Raw genomic sequence first — 22504 nt, forward strand, 5'->3', positions numbered from 1 at the left:
TTCACTTCCTTACATGGCTACACTCCATACAAATACTTCCAGAAATAACTTCCTGATACTTAAATCTATACTCGATGCCAACAAATTTCTCTTCTTCAGAAGCGCTTTCCTTGTCATTGCCAGTGTACATTTTATATCCTCTCTACTTCGACCATCATCAGTTATTTTGCTCCCCAAATAGCAAAACTCCTTTACTCCTTTAAGTGTCTCATTTCCTAATCTAATTCTCCCAGCATCACCCGACTTAATTCGACGACATTTTATTATCCTCGTTTTGCTTTTGTTGATGTTCATGCTATACCCTCCTTTCATGACACTGTCCATTCCGTTCAACTCTTGCAAGTCCTTTGCTGTGTCTGACAGAATTACAATGTCATCGGCGAACCTGAAAGTTTTCATTTCTTCTCCATGGATTTTAATACCTACTTCGAATTTTTCTTTTGTTTCCTTCACTGCTTGCTCAATATACAGATTGAATAACATCGGCGACAAGCTAGAACCCTGTCTCACTCCGTTCCGAAACACTGCTTCCCTTTCATGCCCCTCGACTCTTATAACTGCCATCTGGTTCCTGTACAAATTGTAAATAGCCTCTCGCTCCCTGTGTTTTACCCCTGCCACGTTCAGAATTTGAAAGAGAGTATTCCAGTCAACATTGTCAAAAGCTTTGTCCAAGTCTACAAATGCTAGGAACGTAGGTTTGCCTCTCCTTAATGTTTCTTCTCCAGAGTCCAGTGCTGCGGCACTCCTGCGCGCTCGCTCCGTCCCTACATGACGCTAGGCAGGCCTACGACTTTGTTTGGCTCTTCACTGTAAAACGTGAACGTAGGCCTTGAGGATAAGGCTGCAGCTCTGAAAGGAGCTTCACTAACGCGTCGTAGCTGTTGTGCCGATTAAAGATTAAAAACAATAACAGATAACTGAATATCATCAATTTCACATAAATTAAACGATTTGAGCAGTATACGCCACTTGCCGTCGTATTGTCGCGTAGCAGGGATAGTTTTCACTGTAGAGAAGATGAACAAGTGTTTATAGCACTTGAGGTGTGCAATTTAGAACCCATGTTCACTAGACACATTTTTTCTTGTTCGTCCGTACTTGTGAAAGCTTCCTACCCTGCAATCTTAGAAACAAAATGTATTTCACGGAAGCTTCCTACCCTGCAATCTTAGAAACAAAATGCATTTCACAGTCAGAACGATTTTCGCTCACAATTTCGACTCGTTCGTTTCCGGGGAGGGTCCCTTATTTCAAATTAAAGTGTTTACCCTCGTCCATTAGCCCTGAAAATTTGTAACATTGTCACGGAATCAACGGTATATAAGTCAGCATGTGTGAAAAGCTGTGACCAACCCGAAGGTAGGTTTGAGTGCCGTAGTTCAAGCGCAAGTAGCATACCGCTGCCTTCCCCTGACCTCTGAACTGACACCCACGCAGTTATTGGGAAGCCTGCGGTATAACGTGGAGTCCGGACCACAGAGAAAATTTGGCAGTTTTCACATTAATCAAGAGTGTCAGAGATGAAAGCGAAGGATGAGCGACGGATTGGTTGCTTGGTTGATTTTGTGGAGGGGACCGAACAGTGACGTCATCGGTTCCAACGTATGAGAGAAGGACTAGGAAGGAAGTCGGCCGTGGTCTTTCAAAGGAACCATTCCGGCATTTGCCTGGAGCGATTTAGGGAAATCACAGAAAACCTAAAGCTGGATGGCCGGACGCGGTATTGAACCGTTGTCCTCCAGAGTGCGAGTTCAGCGTGCTAACCACTGCGTCACCTCGCTTGGAAAAAATGCTGACAGGAATAGAATACGATACGTAAGTCACACATACCATTTTTGTTGCTTTAATAATTCTTAAAGTAAATTGCATACTAAAGATGCTTTTCAAATTTTTGTGCAAATCTTTTTCAGATAATACATTTATCTGTACTGCAATTTCTTGAAAGTTATGCTGAAGCGATATACTAAGTACTTATATAAACAATTTATTTAAAATGTTTAGTTCAACAGTTATACTATAGCGCTATTATTTTTAAACTGCTATGCATCTGTGACTACTTATAAGTGAGGGAGACAACAATCTATTTTTGAAGATGGGGAGTAGGCAGTAACGAAGTTGCGAACTAACACCCTATCCCGGAGTCGATTCATAGATCGGCGCGTGGTTTTGGGGACATCAAAGTCAATTCTCCAGTCCCAGACTGGTTTTCTGCAGACACGCTTCAAGGACGGCTGCCTCCGCAGTCGAATGGATCGAGACAGACTTGCAGCAGTTCAACAGTTGTTATAAAGTAAAATTATGCTAAATGTTTCATGGTATGTAATTAGTATGCTCCAGTTTTCCTCCTTTAACGTTAATTTTTTTATTGTTACTGCTGATGAGGTCTTTCGTAAGAAGGAAGGAAGGAATATTAGGTTTAGTGTCCCGTCGACGCCGAAGTCAAGCTGATTGTGTCAAAGGTGTGGAAGGAAGTCGGGCGTGGCCTTTCAAAGCAACCACCCCGGTATTTGCCAGGAGCGATGTAGAGAAGTCACGGGTAAACCTAAAGCTGGATGGCCGGAAGCAGGTTTGAACCGCAGTCCTCGCGGGTGCGAGTCCAGTGTTCTAACCACTGCACCACCTCGGCCCGTGAGGTCTTCCATGTGTGATTTTTCAGTTGTTTGTAACAGAATAATCTGCTGGAATAAAAACATATCTGATGCTATTCACATTTAACAGAAAAAATCGGTAAGCCTAGCTGTCTTCGGTGTGGAAGGACCTAGGTTTCATTGCCGATACTTCCTCTGATTTTTGAACGAGGTACGGAGGCATGGGCCGCGATCCGTTCAGCCTCGTGAAGGCAAATGAGGCGGTGCTATAATAGAGAAGCAGCGGCATCACCAGGGTTCACGATGTTTGGTCAGCTGCTCGGCTGTCGGCTACTTTCAGGAATGATGAGGACAACACAAACAGCCAGTCATCTCGAGGCAGGTGGGAACCCTGACCCCACAGGGAATCGAGCGCGTCCGGGATTCATACACAATCACTAGCGATACCGGCTAGAAAGACTTGCGGCGTGCTAATCTCGTGTCCCACGAACGTGGGCGCTACTCGTACTGCCCTGTAAGTCCGTTTTACACGAATGACTTTCTGTTCAAAAGCCGACTACTAGAAGTTCGTGCGTGCCTGTAAATCAGCAACCAACCGTGACGCGAATGTGTCTATTAACGCCAATGATCTATAGATAGCGCCGAGTTCTAAATTTCCCAGTATGCTGCGGTCCGCAGCTCAATGTCTAGTGGCTAGCGTTGCTGACTCTGAATCACAGGGTCCCAGGTTCGATTCCCGGGACGGGGGAATTTCCCTCTCCCCGGGAACTGGGTGTTCGTGTTGTCCTCATCATTTCGTCATCATCATCGCCATCATTCGTGACAGTGGATGGATTGGATTCTGTACAAACTGGACTGTGTAAAAATTGGGACTTTGTACGGGCGCTGATGACAGAACAGCTAAGCGCCCCACAAAACGATCATCATCCGAGTATACTGCTCACTGCTCATGCACACAGACGAAGGGCCTACGGCGGCGTCTGCTAATAGCATCTATTCTAGTTGCGCTCACTGATGGGTTTTGAACTTTCATGTCTTCTTAATGGTTATGTTGTTTCCTTTGTTTTCGTGGCACACTGAAAAGTTACACAAGGTGCTGTTTTTTTTTTTTTCCTACTAGTGTTCTACAAGCAAGACGAAGTAGCAAAAAGCATTTACATACATACAAAGATAAAATAAAAAGGCGCTATTTACTGCGTTCCACACATCGTACGATGTGTTTGGAAGTCCACACTTATTCGAGCAAATAAGTGCAAATCTTTTGAAATGTTTGGATGGCACGTTTCCTATTCTTCCAGTTCTGAGCCACGAGTGTGAACAATTCACCACCCGACCTTCGACAAGAACTTCGACTATGAACTCTGTTTTGGTCATTAAAAAATTCCATTGCCATTGCTTGTTCCTACATTTTCTTACCAGACTTCGTTTTTTTTCTTTAAATAGATTCTTCCTTCATAATCTCACTTTCACCATTCGTGTGCCAAACTACCCAGCAGGCAACTCTCCCAACACCGGCAATTTTGATTCTGACGTCAAACGAAAACGAGTGTTCAAAACAGGTGAGATAGTATGCGAATAAAACGCCAGGGGAACTGCAGTAGACGAACCTGCCTCACAGACATACACTCATGCTCATAAATAAGGGTAATGCTGATACATGGTGAAACAACGCTCTGGTGTACGGTTTGCGGCTTTAAATCACCTGCGGTCGTCGCACGGTGGCGCTGGCAGCAGTTCACATGAGCATGCTGGAGCATGACAGAGTAGGCTGTGCAGACGTTTTCATACGTTCTAATGGTGACTGTTTGTTTAAAATGGCTCAAAGAACACATACTGATGACGTTATGGGGGGGTAGAATACTAAGGCGACTCGAGGCTGGTCAAACACAACAGTAGCAGCACGGACCCTCCGTCTGCCACAAAGTGTGATCTCAAGATTATGGCAACGATTCCAGCAGACAGGAAACGTGTGCGAGCGCTACAGTACGGGACGTCCACAGTGTACATCACCACAAGAAGACCGATATGTAACCGTCAGTGCCCGCAGGCGGCCACGGAGTACTGCAGGTAGCCTCGCTCGGGACCTTACCGCAGCCACTGGAGCAGTTGTCTCCAGACACACTGTCTCCTGACGACTGAACAGACATGCTTTATTCGCCGGGAGACCTGCAAGGTGCATTCCACTGACCCCTGGTCACAGGAGAGCCCGTTAAGCCTGGTGTCAAGAACACAGTAGATTGTCATTGGAACAGTGGTCCCAGGTTATGTTCACGGATGAGTCCAGGTATAGTCTGAACAGTGATAGTCGGCGGGTTTTCATCTGGCGTGAACCAGGAACCAGATACTAACCCCTTAATGTCCTTGAAAGCGACCTGTATGGAGGTCGTGGTATGACGGTGTGGGATGCTATTATGACTGGTGCACGTACACCCCTGCATGTCTTTGACAGAGGAACTGAGACAGCGCAGGTGTATCGGGACGTCATTTTGCACCAGTGTCTGCCTCTTCAGGGGTGCAGTGGGTCCCACCTTCCTCCTGATGGATGATAATGCACGGCCCCACCGAGCTACCATCGTGCAGGAGTACCTTGAAACAGAAGATATCAGGCGAATGGAGTGGCCTGCCTGTTCTCCAGACCTAAACCCCATCGAGCACGTCTGGGATGCTCTCGGTCGACGTATCGCTGCACACCTTCAAACCCCTAGAACACTTCAGGAGTTCCGACACGCACTGGTGCAAGAATGAGAGGCTATACCCCAGCAGCTGCTCGACCACCTGATGCAGAGTATCCCAAACCGTTGTGCGGCCTGTGTACGTCGGCATGGTGATCACATCCCATATTGATGTCGAGGTGCATGCGCAGGAAAAAGTGGAATTTTGTAGCACATGTGTTTCGGGACGATTTTCTCAACTTATCACCAGTCCTGTGGAGTTATAGATCTGTGTCGTGTGTGTTCCCTATGTGCCTATGCTATTAGCGCCAGTTTTGTGCAATACCTTGTTGTGTGGCACCACATTCTGCAATTATCTTTAATTTATGAGCATGAGTGTACATTACTAGACTGGCAAAGACGTATGTTTTACTGAAGCCCGACGTTTGGTGAGATAAAATTATGGCGTCAGGGAGTTTTTGAATGACATAACTATGATTTTATGAAATGAAATGGCTTAAGATTTAGGAGGTGGTATAAATAAGTTCTGCAGTCGAGAAAATATTTGCGTACTAGTTGAGTTTACCGCATACAAGAATCGTGTTGTGAGAAGAACATGAGGTTGCATATACACACTTTTAAAACAGACTTAGTTTGCGTAATAACAGTGAAATAAGTAAGACAGTTGTCCTCAACCACAAACAAACCGTGCTGATTATAAGAGCACTTACATAACGAATTTACTATTCGAAGAAAAGCCGAAGTTGATCAAACCTGGTCAAAGCCGCATCATTAAGCTACGTCTGAAAATACTACAATGATTGAACCCCTTAATGTGCAAGTGAACTAGTATAAAACTGCCGGTTTTTTCAGGTGAGACAATCTTCATTGTAATTATTTAGGGTTGCCTGTAGACAGTCTGGAACCGCGCGACCGCTACGGTCGCAGGTTCGAATCTTGCCTCGGGCATGGATGTATTTGATGTCCTTAGGTTGGTTAGGTTTAAGTAGTTCTAAGTTCTAGGGGACTGATGACCTCAGATGTTAAGTCCCATAGTGCTCAGAGCCATTTGAACCATTTTGGTTGCCTATAGTGCATCTACATCTACATGGATACTCTGAAAATCACACTTAAGTGCCTGGCAGCGGGTGCATCGAACTACCTTCCCAATAACTCTCCATTATTGCAATCTTCAACAGTGCGCTCAAAGAACGAGCATCCATATCTTTCCGTACGAGCTCAGATTTCCCTTATTTGATCATGGTGATCGTTTCTCCCTAAGTAGGTTCTCGTTTCTCCCTGTCTAGGTCGGCATCAAAAAATATTTTTCCATTCGTAGGAGAAAAATTGTGACTGAAATTTCTTGAGAAGATTATTTCGCAACGAAAAACACCTTTGTTTTAATGGTGTCCATTCCAAACACTGTATGGTTTCAGTGACACTCTCTCCCTCATTTCACGATAATACAAAATGTGCTGCCGTTCTTTGAACTTTTTCGACGTATTCCGTCAATCTTATCTGGTAAGAATCCCACACCGCACAGCCGTATTCTAAAAAAGGACGGAGAAACGTAGTGTAGGCAGTCTCCTTAGTAAATATATTACATTTTCTAAGTGTCCTCCCAGTAAAACGCAGTCTCTGGTTAGCCTTCCCCCCAACATTTTCCATAAATTCGTTCCCATTTTCGTCGTTCGTAATTGTAATTCCAAAGTATTTAGTTGAAGTTACGGCCTTTAGATTTCACTGACTTAAAGGTGTAACCGAAGTTTAACGGATTCCTTTTAGCTCTCATGTGGATGACCCGACACTTTTCATTATTGAGAGTCAATTGCCAGTTTTCGCATCCTGCAGATATCTAGTCTAAATCGTTTTGCAATTTGTTTTGATCTTCTAATGACTTTACTAGTCGATAAACGACAGTCTTCTACAAACAGCCTAAGACGGCTGCTCAGATTGTTTCCCAAATCGTTTATATAGATAAGGAAGAGCAGAGGGCCTATAACACTACCTTGGCGAATGCCAGAAATCCCTTCTGTTTTACTCGATGACAGGAAATCACGAATCCAGTCAGACAGCTGAGACGATATTCCATAAGCACGCTATTTCATTACAAGCCGGCTGTATGGTACAGTGTCAAAAGCCTTCGGGAAATCCAGAAATACGGAACCAATTTGAAATTCCTTGTCAGTAGCACTCAACACTTCATGCCATAAAGTGCTAGTAGTGTTTCACAAGAACAATGTTTTCTAAATCCGTGTTGACTGTGTGTCAATATGCAGGTTTCTTCGTGGTAATTCATAATGTCCGAACACAATATATGTCCCATAATCCTGCTGTATATCGACGTTAATGATATGGTCCTGTAATTAAGTGGATTACTCCTACTACCTTTCTTGAATATTGGTGTGAGCTGTGCAACTTTCCAGTCTTTGGGTACGGATCTTTCGTCGAGCGAACGGCTGTATATGATTGTTAAGTATGGAGCTAATTCATCAGCATACTCTGAAAGGAAGCTAATCCGCGCCAAATTTCGAGCTTCTGTAATAGATCGCCTATCTTGGAGAGTTTGCGCCTGTTTAAATTTGGCATGTTCGTTTCGTTGTTTCCGCAACAGTGTTCTGATCCGTTCTGTGTACCAAGGAGGATCAGCTCCGTCGTTTTTTAACTTATTTGGTATAAATCTCTCAATTGCTGCCGATATTATTTCAAATGGTTCAAATGGCTCTGAGCACTATGGGACTTAACATCTATGTTCATCAGTCCCCTAGAACTTAGAACTACTTAAACCTAACTAACCTAAGGACAGAACACAACACCCAGTCATCACGAGGCAGAGAAAATCCCTGACGCCGCCACATCTGCTGTACGCTTATATTCAATTTGGAAGGAGTGGAGATTGTCTTTCAGGAAGGCGTCAGGTGAATTTTTACCTGCTTTTTTCAACAGGTATATTTTTCGTATGGTTTTGGAGGATTTGGGGGTCACAATATTCGCCAACCTTTTGTTCACTAATCCCTTTATCCGTTTTGATGCTCGAAGATACGTAAAACGTCTCTAGTTATGCTTGCAGTGACACATGTTCATTTCTTTGTATCTTCCGTCAGCTGTACGCAAAATTATAGCGAAACACGACACAAGTATAGACCTTTGTGTTGAATCTTTAAAGGAACGTAGCTGTATCATTTTACCTCCTTTTCACATTTTTGTCAGTGAACAAACAGTTGATTTACACGACCTCTTGCGCTTGGCACCATAGTGCGGTTCTAAGATGCCGACTTCTGTGACACCAATGATACTATATACGGTATTGCCCGTCTAGTGTGTGTGTGTGTGTGTGTGTGTGACTTGTCTCGAGTAGTCAGCTGGGACAGGAAAGTCGGTCGTGTAAAAGCGGCGGCCGCATTCAGCCATGTGGAACAGGCCTAGCCTCGAGTGGTTTTTACTTTGCGAACCTATGACATGAAGATCTTCGGTGTACAAGTACAGTGATTGTTTGTTCTGTGTGCTATTTGCCACATTTTCGTTCAGTGAAAGCCGTGTTTCTGTAGGAATAGCTTCTCGGTTCAGATATTTGCTTGTTGTGGTGTTAGCAAATAGTGTGTTTACTATCTCCACATGGGAGTGTCGCAGTGGTTCGTGTTTTGCACCAGAAGCAACTGCGCCGGCCTACATCCGAGTAACGGCAACGCTGCGTTGTGCCAGTACTGTAGACCCGTCCGTCGGCTTTAAAACAGACAAACCGGCAGTTCGTTGTAGCGCATGCGCCGTAACGCGGCGCAGCCTGCCACGTCACAGCCGGGCGCCGAGGGGTGGGGGGCGCGACTGGCTGCGGCCGGGCGGAGGCGTCCAGTTGTGTGCTGCACGTCACTGCCGGTGGAGGTCGGAGAGGGAGAGACAGCGGTCCCTGTCATACGTCTCACGTGTGAAAGTGGGGGGAAGCGATAAAAGTGTTTTCTCGGGATGCACGGAGCGTTCTCGCGGGCAAAATGATATTATAGTGCGTCACGGACAGGTACTGCGGGCGTGTGTGTTTGTTGTTGTCGTCGTTAGGTGGTCAGTACGCGCGACCTCCCCCGGCGCGGAGGAGGGACTGGAACAATTTCGATGAGGATGTCGGTGCTAGGGAAGAGACAGCACTGCTACCTGTGCGACCTGCCGCGCATGCCGTGGGCCATGCTGCACGACTTCACGGAGGCGGTGTGCCGCGGCTGCGTCAACTACGAGGGCGCCGACCGCATCGAGCTGGTGCTGGAGGCGGCGCGGCAGATGAAGCGCGCCCATCAGGGCAAGCCGCCCCCGCAGCAGATGCACGCGCGCGCCGGCGTGCACGAGAACGGCACGGCGGGGCTGGTCGAGCTGGCGCCCGGCGCCCACGGGGGCGGCGGCGGCGCCGGGGGCGGCGGCGGTGGCGGCGGCCGGCAGGCGCAGTCCCAGCAGCAGCAGCAGCAGGTGGCGCCCGGGCCGCCCCCGCCGCCTCCGCAGGGGTACGCGATGCACCACTCGCGCAGCAGCGCGGCGGCGGCGGCCGCGGCGGCGGTGGCGGCAGGAGCGACGGGCGGGCTGCTGGCCGAGTACCAGCCGGTGCCGCCCCCGCCGGGCGGCGCGACCGCGGGCGCCGGGGGCGGCGGCCGCTCCTCCGCCCCCGAGCACGACATGGTGCGCGTGCGGCTGCCGCACCTGTCGGCGACGCACCACGCGCTGGCGGCCGCGGTCGCCTCCCACCGGCCCCCGGGGGGCCTCAAGCGCGGCCTGTCCGCCTCGGCCGACCCGGGCGACGACGACCACGGCGCCGACTCGAAGCGGCTCCTGGCCGACGAGCACGGTCCCGCGGGCGTGGGCCGCCCGCCGCTCACCAGGGGCGAGTCGCTGCCCGCCGTCTCCATCAGCACGCCGCCCTTCCTCGAGAGGTCCTTCAAGGACAAGCACCCCATGAGGGCGCCTTCCTTCGATACGGCCACCGCCTTCAAGAGCAACGGTAAGCCCCGACGCCCAACCCACCTATATCAGAATAGCGAAGTGATCGGCTCACTGTATCCACTGCGAATCGCCGACTGCAATTATTTAAATCTGTGATTTGCGTGGGTATACTAATCATGCAATCAGGCACTTTCCTGAATTTCATGCGATTTATTTCATGAGTAACTAGTTTTCAAATCACCGGACGCCCGTTGTCAGGTTGAGCTGTTACACGATCATTACAGCTGCATGCAGACCGTATGGTCCAGATTCTGGCGGGAATACTTTTATTTCCTCGCAATCTTGTCGAATGCTGGCATATAGGAAACTGCTCCTGCTTTACAATATGAAGACTTATAATTTAAGCAGCAACCAGCTACAAGTATGGTTAAATAAATATTGAGTTAACGGAAGGTTTGTGAATCGGAATAATCATTTTTCTAGATTATTTACATTGCACTGTTTTTTGGTATCCATGACGCACTGAAATCGCAAGGCAGTACAGTCTAAGTAAGCTAAAACATGTAAATCGTGTTGTTTCATAACCTTTTCGATACCTAATTTCCGTTATTTCCTCCAGCGCCTGCACATGTACCGACAAGGCTATTCATGTAACAACTCCATCTGATCAGGCTGCAAAGACGTTCAACAAATCGTATGAAAACTTGAAACAGCGACTGGTTTTGCTTACTATACCCACATAAATCGAGACAGATGAAGAGTAGACAGGTCGTGTTGCCGGCTCACGTACTCCAGAACGCCCAATATGGCCGCCGCAGTAACAGCTGTGTAGTTGAGTACCGAATATTTGTGTTAGTCTGGGATACTGAGTTCGCCTAGCAGGTTTGTTACAGCTGCATGATTTTGCTGCCAACTAGCGCCATTCGCGAACAGATTCTTTTATGTGTTTTTAAGAGATCGGCAGTAAGAACCAAAAGCAATGGCGCGAACGATTCACAATTGTTCGTTAGAAGGCGGAGACGCCAGAAGGCACAGTCAAGCCTATGCAGTTGTTAATAAAGGAATTAAATTTCACAAATGAGCTAGCGACATTGTGAGTACTTCGTCAATAAAGACCTAGGTCGCTTAATACTTTTGTTGCATAGTTTCGGCTACTGCCACCAACAGATCTGCAATTGAGATTAATGGCACACACAGTGAAAGGTTTTTAACGAATTATGTGGCTATAAAAGATGGAGAAATTAAAATTTAAAACAAATTTTAAGAAGTTAACTCACAAAGATTTAGAAATTGTTACACATTTGCATGGTGGTTTACATAAAGTACCTCTAATTCTGTGTTCCTTTAACGCTGAAGATCAGAAGATTACAGTAGCCGAAACAGCGTAATATATATAAATGGATCAGAACGATTTTAATTACGAAGTTTTCCATTGTTATTAGGGTAGCGACTAGTTGTTAAACCACTTTCGATGTTCTGATCTGGGTGTAAGGCGACATACATGGCGCACGCTGCTAGGTATGGGACACCCAAGAGATCAGCAAAGAGCGGTACAGGACACCTGGACACTTCGCGAATTGAGCATCGTCTGTACGTTTTGTTGGGGGTTCACGGTTTTGGCCGATCGTTAGATAGAAGTTGAGTGGTTGTAATAGTTGTCACTGGTAAGATCGGGTCAAACCGCTGGAAAAAGTTGCATAGTGAAATTCTCCCATACCTTGCATTTTTCGTGTGTATTACATATACTAAAGGACTCGGTCGCTGCCCACTATGTGATATAGGTACTCTGAATTTACCTTGCAGTTTTAGCTTCACATGACACTCTCTTCATTTCACCTTGACTTCGCCACGTCACTACCGAAACTGTCATTTTCAATATCAGCTAGGTCTCGGGCTACACTACGGATCAGTGTGTCGCCATAGTCAGTATTTCAAGGGGCGCTACCATCACAAACTACAGTTGACACTTATGTCTACATGAGTAGTGGAATTAAATCAAAGGTATATAGTGCTGTTTATTTAAGATGAAATACTCAATAGCACTGGTCAGTTAAACAGTTGGTCCAAAGACTGTTACAACAAAGGAAAATGACTTGCAATTATTTTTATCTCAGACCCCCAGGGAAAGATAACCATAAAAGATAGCACTGGCAGCAGAAGTCATGGATTAGTATAATTTAAAGGGATCGTGGAAGACGTTAGGTGTGTAAACATATCAAAATATAATTTCAAGAGATGGATAGCGGAATTAAACGATTTAAAGCGAAAATTCCCGATTGACTGCGGCTTCATCTGTCACACCATGCCTACCCCAGAATAGTTTTGGCGCTTATAGGTCTCATATTGTTATGTGAGTATCATTAGCAGTAGAATGTGACTTTGTTGCGTGCTAGTCATGCAAATGTTTATGTAAATATTTCCTTGTAACATGTCGAACAGAGCGAAATGTGGAGATGGACCATTTTATATTTTACAAATACTATAGCTGGTCGTGGACGAATGTTTGAAAGGAGATTAGTAAGCGCTACCTGTTCGTGTCTCTCCAAAGCACAACTACAGAAATAAGAGATCTGTTGTGCCACGCTCCTAAATATTATCATCGCTCGAGTTGGCGCGTGGTTGACACTTGACTCATTATTCGAGACGATAACGGCTCAGATCACCGTTCGGCCATCAAGTTTAATTTTCCAGACATTTCCGTAGATCGCTTTGGGTGAATTCTGGACGTTCCTTTGAAAAAGAGACGGCAGGTTTCCATCTTTCATGTTTATAATGTCATCTACCGACTGTCCATGAAATTGTCGTTCGGAGTCCAGCGAAGAACTCCTCAATAAATCACCATCAACTTTCTTGGCTATACATACCCTGCCCACTTACATTTGACTTCATTTGCGATTTTAAGTGCTCCGCTCTATGCTTTGTGCTAAACAATTGGTTTAACGTCTCCATTGCTCAATATTTTTGGTGCGCTTATTATAATTAACGAATTTCTCTAAATCTAAAATTTGCTTAAGATTACGCACTGTTTTTTTGCGTATTGGTAGCTATATTCACTTAATATTGGCAAAACGTACCACTAGGTGTCAATAATATTTTTTTGTTTTGTTTTTGGTAGGTGCTCCATTATATTATTTTCTGTTCCTGTATGGAGTCAGCGATGTACTTCTTTACTGATTAATGGCTTAATGCATTTACATGGGTTTTTAAATAATCGCACTGGTAGCTATGATTTTTTAACATGTTTTCTGGCATAAGTTGACAGTGCCTCACTCAGGCATGTAAGGTATTTTTTTAATTTTATTAAGTGTTTTTAATTTCATTCCAGGAGTAAAATGTTTGTTCGATGTTCTTTGGTTTCGCGTATTGGGATCGTTGCTCTTCGTGTACGCAATATTTACTGCGAAGTTCTTTGGTTGAAGATTAGCGTGACTGATTGTTGTCGTGGACGTAATAGTTGCGATTGAAAGCTAATTATTTTATTTGATGGCAGGATATTGTGTCCAGTCATGGCAAATGATACGCAGTACACATTTTCTGCTCTCGATGGAGTATGTTGCAGATGGAAGTGGTATGTAAATTGCTTGCGTGTTGGGTTTTAAGTTTATGAATGTAAGTTCTCTGCACTCGCCTATGAAACAAGATGGAATTTAATTAGTATTTAGCTGCTGTTTACATATGGATCGGAGATTCTTGCCGGGAGACGTGCGGTTTAGTGCTCACTGCTACTTGCTTACAGTTTTTTTTGTCTAGAACATCTGATCCCTGTGACCAGCCGTAATCGGGCGTGAAATCAGAAACAAGCTCTATGTCTTATCGGCGATGGTTTTATTGATGCTTACTACTTGGAAGAGGAAAGTGGTGACGCATTTGCCACAGCACTTAATTGACTTATCAGTTGTATCGCTCTCTCTAGGGAGATAATTTTTGATCTCTTAATCCTAGGGACGCTTATCTTCACAAAGTCTTACGCAACACTGCTTACAGAGCTTACCGTCATACCATGTGGTAGATTTATGTAACGACGTTGTTTAGCAGAGCCATTTTATTAACTGTAGACGACGTACATAACGCAAAAAAAACCACGAAACTGTATGACGAAGGAACTAAAATGTTATGTATACAACCTATGTATCAATCTCATTTTGAAGGTTTCTTCAGTTCTTAAAGGTTGTCTCACTTGTCACATACTAATTTCTTCAAATGGTAACATTACTCCATTCGCCTGTAGTTCACATCCATTGTTTGTATATACATTTCATTCCCGTGGAATTAACGGATTTTTAATTGTGGCGATGGGGTAATTTGCAAGAATGATTGCCTATCGAAGTCAGGGGGTCCAGACGATACATATCGAACGTGCGATTGTTAATCGATCATGCGACTCTGGTGGCGGGAATTATATTTACGGTGGTCGCTACAGCAACGACAAAAGAAGAGCGCTACAAAAATACTTATAATGTAAAAGGAGACGACTTACCCTGCTCGTCATCGGTGTTGACATCATGTGAAAGTCCATTACAGCGGTGTGGATGGATAATTTGAAAGAGTTGAACCATGTATTCTTCCAGACATCCCACTCACTAACGGCATAAATCGTCAGGGATTCCCTAGCAACTCAAATAATTCGCGTCGGCATGTAATTTAGAGCAACTAACGGAACGACGGAAGACAGATAAAAATGACAATCACAAATAATTGATCACAACGCCCGTCACCAGAGTCGCATGATCGAATTGCGAATCGCACGTTCGATATGTATCGTTTGGACCTTGCTACTTCGATAGGCAATCATTCTCGGAAATTACCGGCGATGGTATAAATTTGAACAGTCATTTATGCATCATTGATCGTTCCACATTCATAGTATACAACTCGGTAACTCTTTTTCCAGGGTCATCCAGTATTTAATCTGAACGTAGCAAAAGACAGTTTGAACGTAACACTGTTAGTGATTTGCCGCTGTCCTATTTTATGTATCATATCGGCATTACTGCCGTGATTTTCATCAGCTATACGTTAGTAAACCCATCGTTCACGGACTAATCCACAGAAAATACATCACAGCCACGACTTCTGCTGGTTTGTACCTGCCTCTAGTAGCCAGATTGGATGTCTCGTTAATTACTTTAGTTACGAAGTACTGCTTGTGCTCCAGTAGGTCAAATGCTCGGGGGGGGGGGGGGGGGGGGAGTCACATGAAGGATGTGTTCCAAATTTCGATTCGATTTTCTTTTTGTTTTTGCATGGTGTCAAGATTCAATCAGCTCAAATAAAGCGTTATCCCGCAACAACGATGTGTGTCTTTGAACGATCAGTAGCTATTCAACCTCATTATTTGTACCGTAAATTAGAGCAGTAAGCACCTCCATCGTAAATGGCTACAGTTCTGTTGCCAAGTACTGTGTGCTTCATATCGACCAGTTAATGTTGAAACTGGCATGCAGAGCAACTGTACATTTGCTTCACAGTTTCAGAGGGAACAAATTCTGTGCTGGTCAGGTGAGGCCCCAGGAATACTTCTTCTCTCGTAGTTGAACCATGAAATACCTCTTCTAGCTTCAGTTTTTTTCCAGTCTTTGTTTCAAGACAACCATAATATGGCATCAGTATTTACCGGATAATAACATGGCCATTCATGTTCCACCCCACAGAAGTCGGTCTTGAATCGAGTGTGACTGAAATATTTATAGCCCGCATCTCGTGGTCGTGCGGTAGCGTTCTCGCTTCCCGCGGCCCGGGTTCGATTCCCGGCGGGGTCAGGGATTTTCTCTGCCTCGTGATGGTTGGGTGTTGTCCATAGGTTAGTTAGGTTTAAGTAGTTCTAAGTTCTAGGGGACTGATGACCATAGATGTTAAGTCCCATAGTGCTCAAAGCCATTTGAACCATTTTTTGTAATAGTTATATGAAGTGTATCGCTAGCAGAATTGTTCCTTAAATATGAATTACGGACTCACAATAATTTCCTTCATGAAAGGAAGTTTGGACATCACTCTACTAGCCTGTTATTGAGCTGCAGTATTATTGTGGTTCGAACCTCCATCTCATCTTGTTTTAAAGAGATTTATTTGTGTGTAAAGCAGAAAACTTACTTTTGGAAGCAATCTAATTAATTTTTTGATAGATTTCGTGAAACCTTCAGCTGCCATTCTCTCCTTCAAGTACGATTGTACAATTCCGGCTGTAGGCCATTTTCAAGTATTTATCAATGGTTTTTGGTATTGCTTTTAGCCATGTATATTGTTGCTCCTAAGACTTCCATGTCATGCTCGTAAAATAAATTGGAGGTGTTTTACACGTAATTATGCCATTTATGTTTCGAGCGTAAAACATTTCGGATTTATTTCACTAGCGTAACATGGTCATAGGAGCAACAACATACAGTGCATAGTTTCCTATCCATAAAATACTTGAAAATGGTCTAAGACCGGAATTGTACAAGCGTACATGAAAAAGAGAATGACAGCTGAAGGCATCATGAAATCTTTCAAAAAATGTATATTGCCGGCCGCGGTGGTCTCTCGGTTCTAGGCGCGCAGTCCGGAACCGTGTGACTGCTACTGTCGCAGGTTCGAATCCTGCCTCGGGCATGGATGTGTGTGATGTCCTTAGGTTAGTTAGTTTAAGTAGTTCTAAGTTCTAGGGGACTGACGACCACAGCTGTTGAGTCCCATAGTGCTCAGAGCCATTTGAACCATTTGAAAAAATGTATCGCAGCTGCAGATCCTATCGCACTGAAAATTGTAGACTCTAGTTAACGTATTCCGAAAGTAAGAGTGGCAGCAATCGCATACGATCACCCATACGTAGTGAAACTGTCTACTGAACGAGCGTCGAAACCTCGTATGGACAAGGTAGATGCTTTGGAGATCGCTGAGAAATGTCTCCGGAAAGGTTTCGTGCATTTTTGCTCGTTTAATCACACGCGTACTTCGCTGCAGCAGTCTAGACAAGCGTGAAGTAGTTATTTCTTAGTGTAAAACAAATTTAAAATGTTATTCTTCTCGGAAGACGGTGGCAGGCGGTTTGTTTAAAGATTTCTGCCGATTGATGACTTATGAAGGGGAAATACTCGGGTACTACAATTGATAGCCATGTAGAAGACAGTCATTCGTCACTCCAGCGTGTTTGCTTGTTTGTGTACCTCGACCGGGAATCCCGACTGTTATTTGAACTTCTAGGTGCGATATATGATTCGACGAAAGCGCTTCCTGGAATCGGCTTTCGTTGTAGCAATTCATGTACGGGAAGTGGAGTAGGATGTACAGAGCATGTGTAAACTGTTGTAGGCAAGGTGTGAACTTCCGTGAAGTAACGGCAGGATGTTGGCAAGCGAGCGGTGACGACAGCGATGTGCCGTGTGCAACACTGCTGTCAGCCGAACAGTGCCTCCGCTTCCACAGCGCGTGACATCACCAAAACGATATCACGCTGGGCACTTGTTTTCCTTCCGCTACGAGGTGGACTTTATAATCAGTTGCTAGGCAGAAATTTCTGAAGGCAGTGTTTACAACTTTGGGCTCTTCCGAAACAGTCGGTGTCGTTACTTTTCTATCGGTGACGAAAATCTTGGTTCAAACCCAGGGAGCTATTTAGACAAATGTTCGTGAGGTTTATTCGACTCTTATGTGATGATGGAATGTTTTTGCCTTATAGACTCGGATTAATAACTCATTGAACAAGGATTTAAAACGTTTATGGAGTTGGAAAAACAAGCTGTAGCGAAGTTCACAAAGGTGAAGAACTCCGTTGATGCAGAAACTATCGCAGATGCTAGGTTGCCAAGAGCATGACATCCAAGAAAAGATTGATTCCACTCGTACGGAGGAAGGCAGGATATCCGGTGCATCAGTTACTTTTTCATTACCATTACAGTAGCATAAAGTGTAAAAATCCGTTTGGTTAATTATTTTATTAATATTGTAGCTGTACAAAACTCAGTTTGTCAGTAATAACAGCATAATTCACTCTTCACGATATCACTTTGCACGTCTGCAAGCTTCGGAATTTCATTATTAAGGGCTCATGTTGAGCTTCATACAGTTGATTTAGAACTGGATATTAGTTTCACCGTAAAACTTTTTCAGGTCACATAATCGGTCGTTGTAGTTACCAAAATATTGTCTTAATGCATTTGGGTACTGATAACCATCCTTTAAAGTCATACACAGAATTTACTGTGTTTGGAACATAAATAGTTCTAAAACTGTCTTGGATGCATTAAAGGACGGAGAGTTTGTTAAGTGGATAGGGTAAGTACTTCTTTCCCGATTTCACCGTTTCTAACCAGTGAACAAAAAACAGTCGCCTGAGTGGATTGAAGTAAAAAATAAATAAATGTAGGTCAGAAGTTTGCACGTTGGACTTGCATTCGGGCTGACGACGCTTCAAATTCACTTCTGGCCATCCACATCTGTTTTCCACTGGTCATCCGCATCTGTTTTCCAAGGCCTCCCTAAATCGCATAAATTCGTTTGAAATGTTTACGGCCAAGTACCCTCCGCATCCCTTCTCCAGTCTGAGGTTGAGTTCCGTCTCAAATGATGTCGTCGTTGAAGAGGTGCGAAAACAATCTTCCTTCTCTTTCGTAACCTCGTGTCTTTCAGATGTACCCTAGCTACTTGAATCTATTATGGCATGGTACTGAGGCGTATTAGAGCAGGAAAGTTCCACTATTAGAAAAATAGTATGGAGAGCTGAGTGGGACAGCCGACTAAGGGTTGCGCCTCGACAGGCTGGGTTAACCGCAGAGATACGCGCAACATGCGGGAAATATAAATTACACTCCTGAGTGATATGTCATGTGACACTCTTGCAGCGGGGCGGGTGAGATAATGGGCACTTCCGGTCCCTTGTGACGGCTGTATACCCAGGTTTTGGACATCCTCGTATAAAACGAACGCTCCGACGTAATTCTGTTCCCACATCTGGTCACAGGAAACGCGGTGGAGCAGCTGTATTGGGTTAGGCTCCGACTGCCCTCCTTATTCACGTGTAAGCGTTGCATGCGGCATATTTCAGTTTATCTTTGCCTTACTGCCGTTGCATAATGGATGTGTGTCTGCTGCTTCCTGGCATTCTCGAGTTAAACTAGAAGAAACCGATGTACTCTGTGAAAGCCGTTAGGTGGAAGCGCTGTATGTGATTGAACTCTTTTTTTCTTCTTGTTGCCTGGACACTTAAATACATACTAGTCGACATGCACTCCTGGTATTCTGCTGAAATCTGTGGATGTGTGTTGGTGGGGAATCGTAGAAATTTTGTCTGGAAGACAAGTCATTGTCCAAACAATGAGATGTGTGTGCTGACATCCAATTGGAAAATATTTATGCCATGGCTTAATGGTTGTGCAAACGTCGAATTATTAATAAATAGGCCAATGATGCTATCCCCTTTGTTAGTGAGCCCTTTTCTTGTTAGCGTGACGATCACATCTGGCCCTGATTTGTCTGCATGGAAAAGTAAAATAGCATCTTATTTAGCATTCTACATCGAACTGTAGATTTGGCAGTCTTCAGTTTGGGAAAAGGATACTACTTTCTTTATGATAATGCCCAGTAGAGTTGTAATGGTCGAACAGCGATCTGCTTTTGTCGTAAAGGCAGGAACTAAAACACGAGAAAATCGAAGTTCTCTCTCTTACTAAATTGGTGATCCCTTGATGTCTCAGAATGTGTCCAGTCGACCTACCCCTTCCTTTAACCAAGTCGTGGTTCAATTTTCGTCAGTATCTCCTCATTAGACACATGATCTACCTATCGGATCTTCAGCATTCTTCTGTAGCACCAATTTTCAACAGCTTTTATTCTCTTCTTGTCGAAACTGTTTATTCTGCTTGTTTCTCTTCCAAACATGGCTACACCTTCAGAAAAGACTTCCTGTCCATGAAATCTATATTCGGTGTTAACAAATTTTTCTTCAGAAACGCTTTTCTTGCCGTTGCCAGACTACGTTTTACCTCCTCTTTATTTCGGCTGTCTTCAGTTTTTTTTCTGCCCAAATACCAGAACTCTACTTGTTTAACTGCTCTTCCAAGCCCTCCTCTGTCGCTGACAGAACTACAATGGCAACGAGAAAACCTCTTAAGTTTTTGTTTCTTCTCTCTGCACTTTGATTCCTGCCCCAAATTCTTCTTTGGTTTCCATTGTTCAGTGTACAGATTGAATAATATTAGCGATAGGCTATAATATTACTATAAAAATTAAAGATAAAAAAATTGTTACCACCTAGTAAACTGCAATTTACGCTGTATTTGATGTCGAATCCAGTGTTTCCCCAAAGTGCACCGTTCATGAGAAAGTACGGTTGGTAACAAATGGGAACTCCTTGTGTGATGCAAATACAAACCACAGTTGCGAAATAACGAGCCCGATGCATTGTGGAAGTTTAATCACTTGCGCTGGAGGGTAATGTCACACAAGATTCCTATCCAGGCCACTGTTTGAATGGTCAAGGCAGACTAGAATCCCACACGAAGAAGCACATGGACAGTTGAAGTTACAGATTGGTAAGGTATAACACGCATCCTGTGCATTGACCAGTGGAAAGGAGCTGGGGGGGGGGGGGGATACTTTGCCAAAGAGGCATGTTTCTAGCAGAAAGAAAAAGATAACGATACTACGGAACGATACGAGACCCGAATTGCAGTGTGGAGAACAGCTGTTCTCACTCTCATGTTTACCGGAGTATCTTTTCACCGGATCGTATTACGCCAATAGGAGCACGCATTCACGTAAACACAAACGCGCGAGACTTATAAACAATCGCAGTGCTAGCCACTGGCGAGCTATTCCTGACTGGTAAACAAGTCATAAAAGCCACAGCGCCTTCTCCCAGCCCCCTAAATTGCATCTCCTTACGCGACACAGCGCCAAACCACAATTTCAGAACTGCTAAACACAGAAGCGCGGTTATCATCCGTTACTAGGTGCTCTTACTTCCGAGCTAAAGCTTGAATAGGCTACTTTTTTTTTAAGGTTAAAAATATCGGTAGTGGTAATTCCCGGTATGAAAAAATTACTGTCTGGATGTCTTTCTACGACGTTACATCTCTTAAAGTGACCATTATTTTGTCAAATGGGTTAAAAATGAAAATACTAGCCATTTGATACCCATAATGGAAGCGGCAATCGTTATAAGAGATAATTACATCGAATGAACGCTTTATTTATTGGGTCCTTTGTGAGAATTTAACATAAATTGTTTGTAAATTTCACCTGTGGTTGGTCGTTCAGGTTCGAAACAAAGAATTTACTTTTGCCCCAGTCCATTTTGGCAGGTTTTATATATATAAAATCATGATGTGCATTCTTTGCAGCTTTAGGTGCTCAGTTATTACTCTCCCGAGTAATGGTTGAATTGTTAATTACTATAAAATAAACACGTTTCATTATTAACGAGAATACCCGTAGGTGATCATGTTTATCCTTTGTTTCGGATGTACTTAGCGGTGTTACACAAGCGCTCGGACACGTCAATTTATTCCTATGAGAACGAAAACTTGAGCAGGCGTTCACAGCCGGTCTCTGTGTTTGTCTTATCCAAGACAAGCAAAGGCATTAACGCAGCAGTAATGCCATTCGAGGGAAAAAATTCCAGTTACCTTAAGTGCGCTGAGAGATTACGCCGCAGCGTCAGCTGACATTTGTTTTTGTCTCAGCATAAGCTGACGAAAGCAAATAACACACTTTTCACCGACTATTGGCTGCGAGCAACAGTGTGACTGACAACTTGCCTGTCTTTTAAAAGGTTTTGTGTCATGACACGTCTTGCTAGATGACATAACCAAGACACGTTTAATGGTCGTTTCACGATCTGCACATAAAGGAAATGCCACGTCGGTGTAGCTGAGTGAACCGGCGAAAGCTGTACAGGGAACTAATTTCGTAAATCTGAGAGCCAGTCATTGATTTATATTTCAAAATAAGCTTATGTCAGATACCTCCATTACATGATTCCTTGCTGTTTACTCATATGGTTGTTCCTCGTATTTTAACAGGCGTGCTACAGTTCAGTTGTACAATTCGTATAGTTCCTTTATAAGCTTGGAAATGAGTAATGTAATATTGACAAGCCCTAGATTTTTGGATGTTTAGTTGAGCATGCCCAGTACAGCCAGTCGAGATGTGACTGACCCAGTTACATCAGCTGAAATCCGTTAGGGATGAAGTAATATCCAGGGTAAAATGACATTTAACTTCAGTTTGCCCATAATGTATAGAATTTGTTAATACCAGCAATTGTGTCACGAATTTTGTAAAATAGGTACAAATTTCTTAGCTTCAGCCATTTTTATAATCAAATATTGACGCTACACGTTTCGGTAGCATGCTGCCATCACTTGGTAT

General features: G+C 44.2%; 1 protein-coding gene across 1 annotated transcript in view; it reads left to right on the forward strand.

Moving 5' to 3' along the window:
• The first annotated feature begins 9352 nt into the window (after positions 1 to 9352).
• LOC126291641 (interferon regulatory factor 2-binding protein 2-B) overlaps positions 9353 to 22504 on the forward strand; it is a 74136-nt gene continuing 60984 nt past the window's right edge. Inside the window, exon 1 of the mRNA XM_049985212.1 lies at positions 9353 to 10217. Coding sequence (XP_049841169.1) covers positions 9353 to 10217 — 865 coding nt within the window. The remainder of the gene's footprint in view (positions 10218 to 22504) is intronic.

This window comes from Schistocerca gregaria, chromosome 9 (assembly GCF_023897955.1).
Source record: "Schistocerca gregaria isolate iqSchGreg1 chromosome 9, iqSchGreg1.2, whole genome shotgun sequence".
Lineage (NCBI taxonomy): Eukaryota > Metazoa > Arthropoda > Insecta > Orthoptera > Acrididae > Schistocerca > Schistocerca gregaria.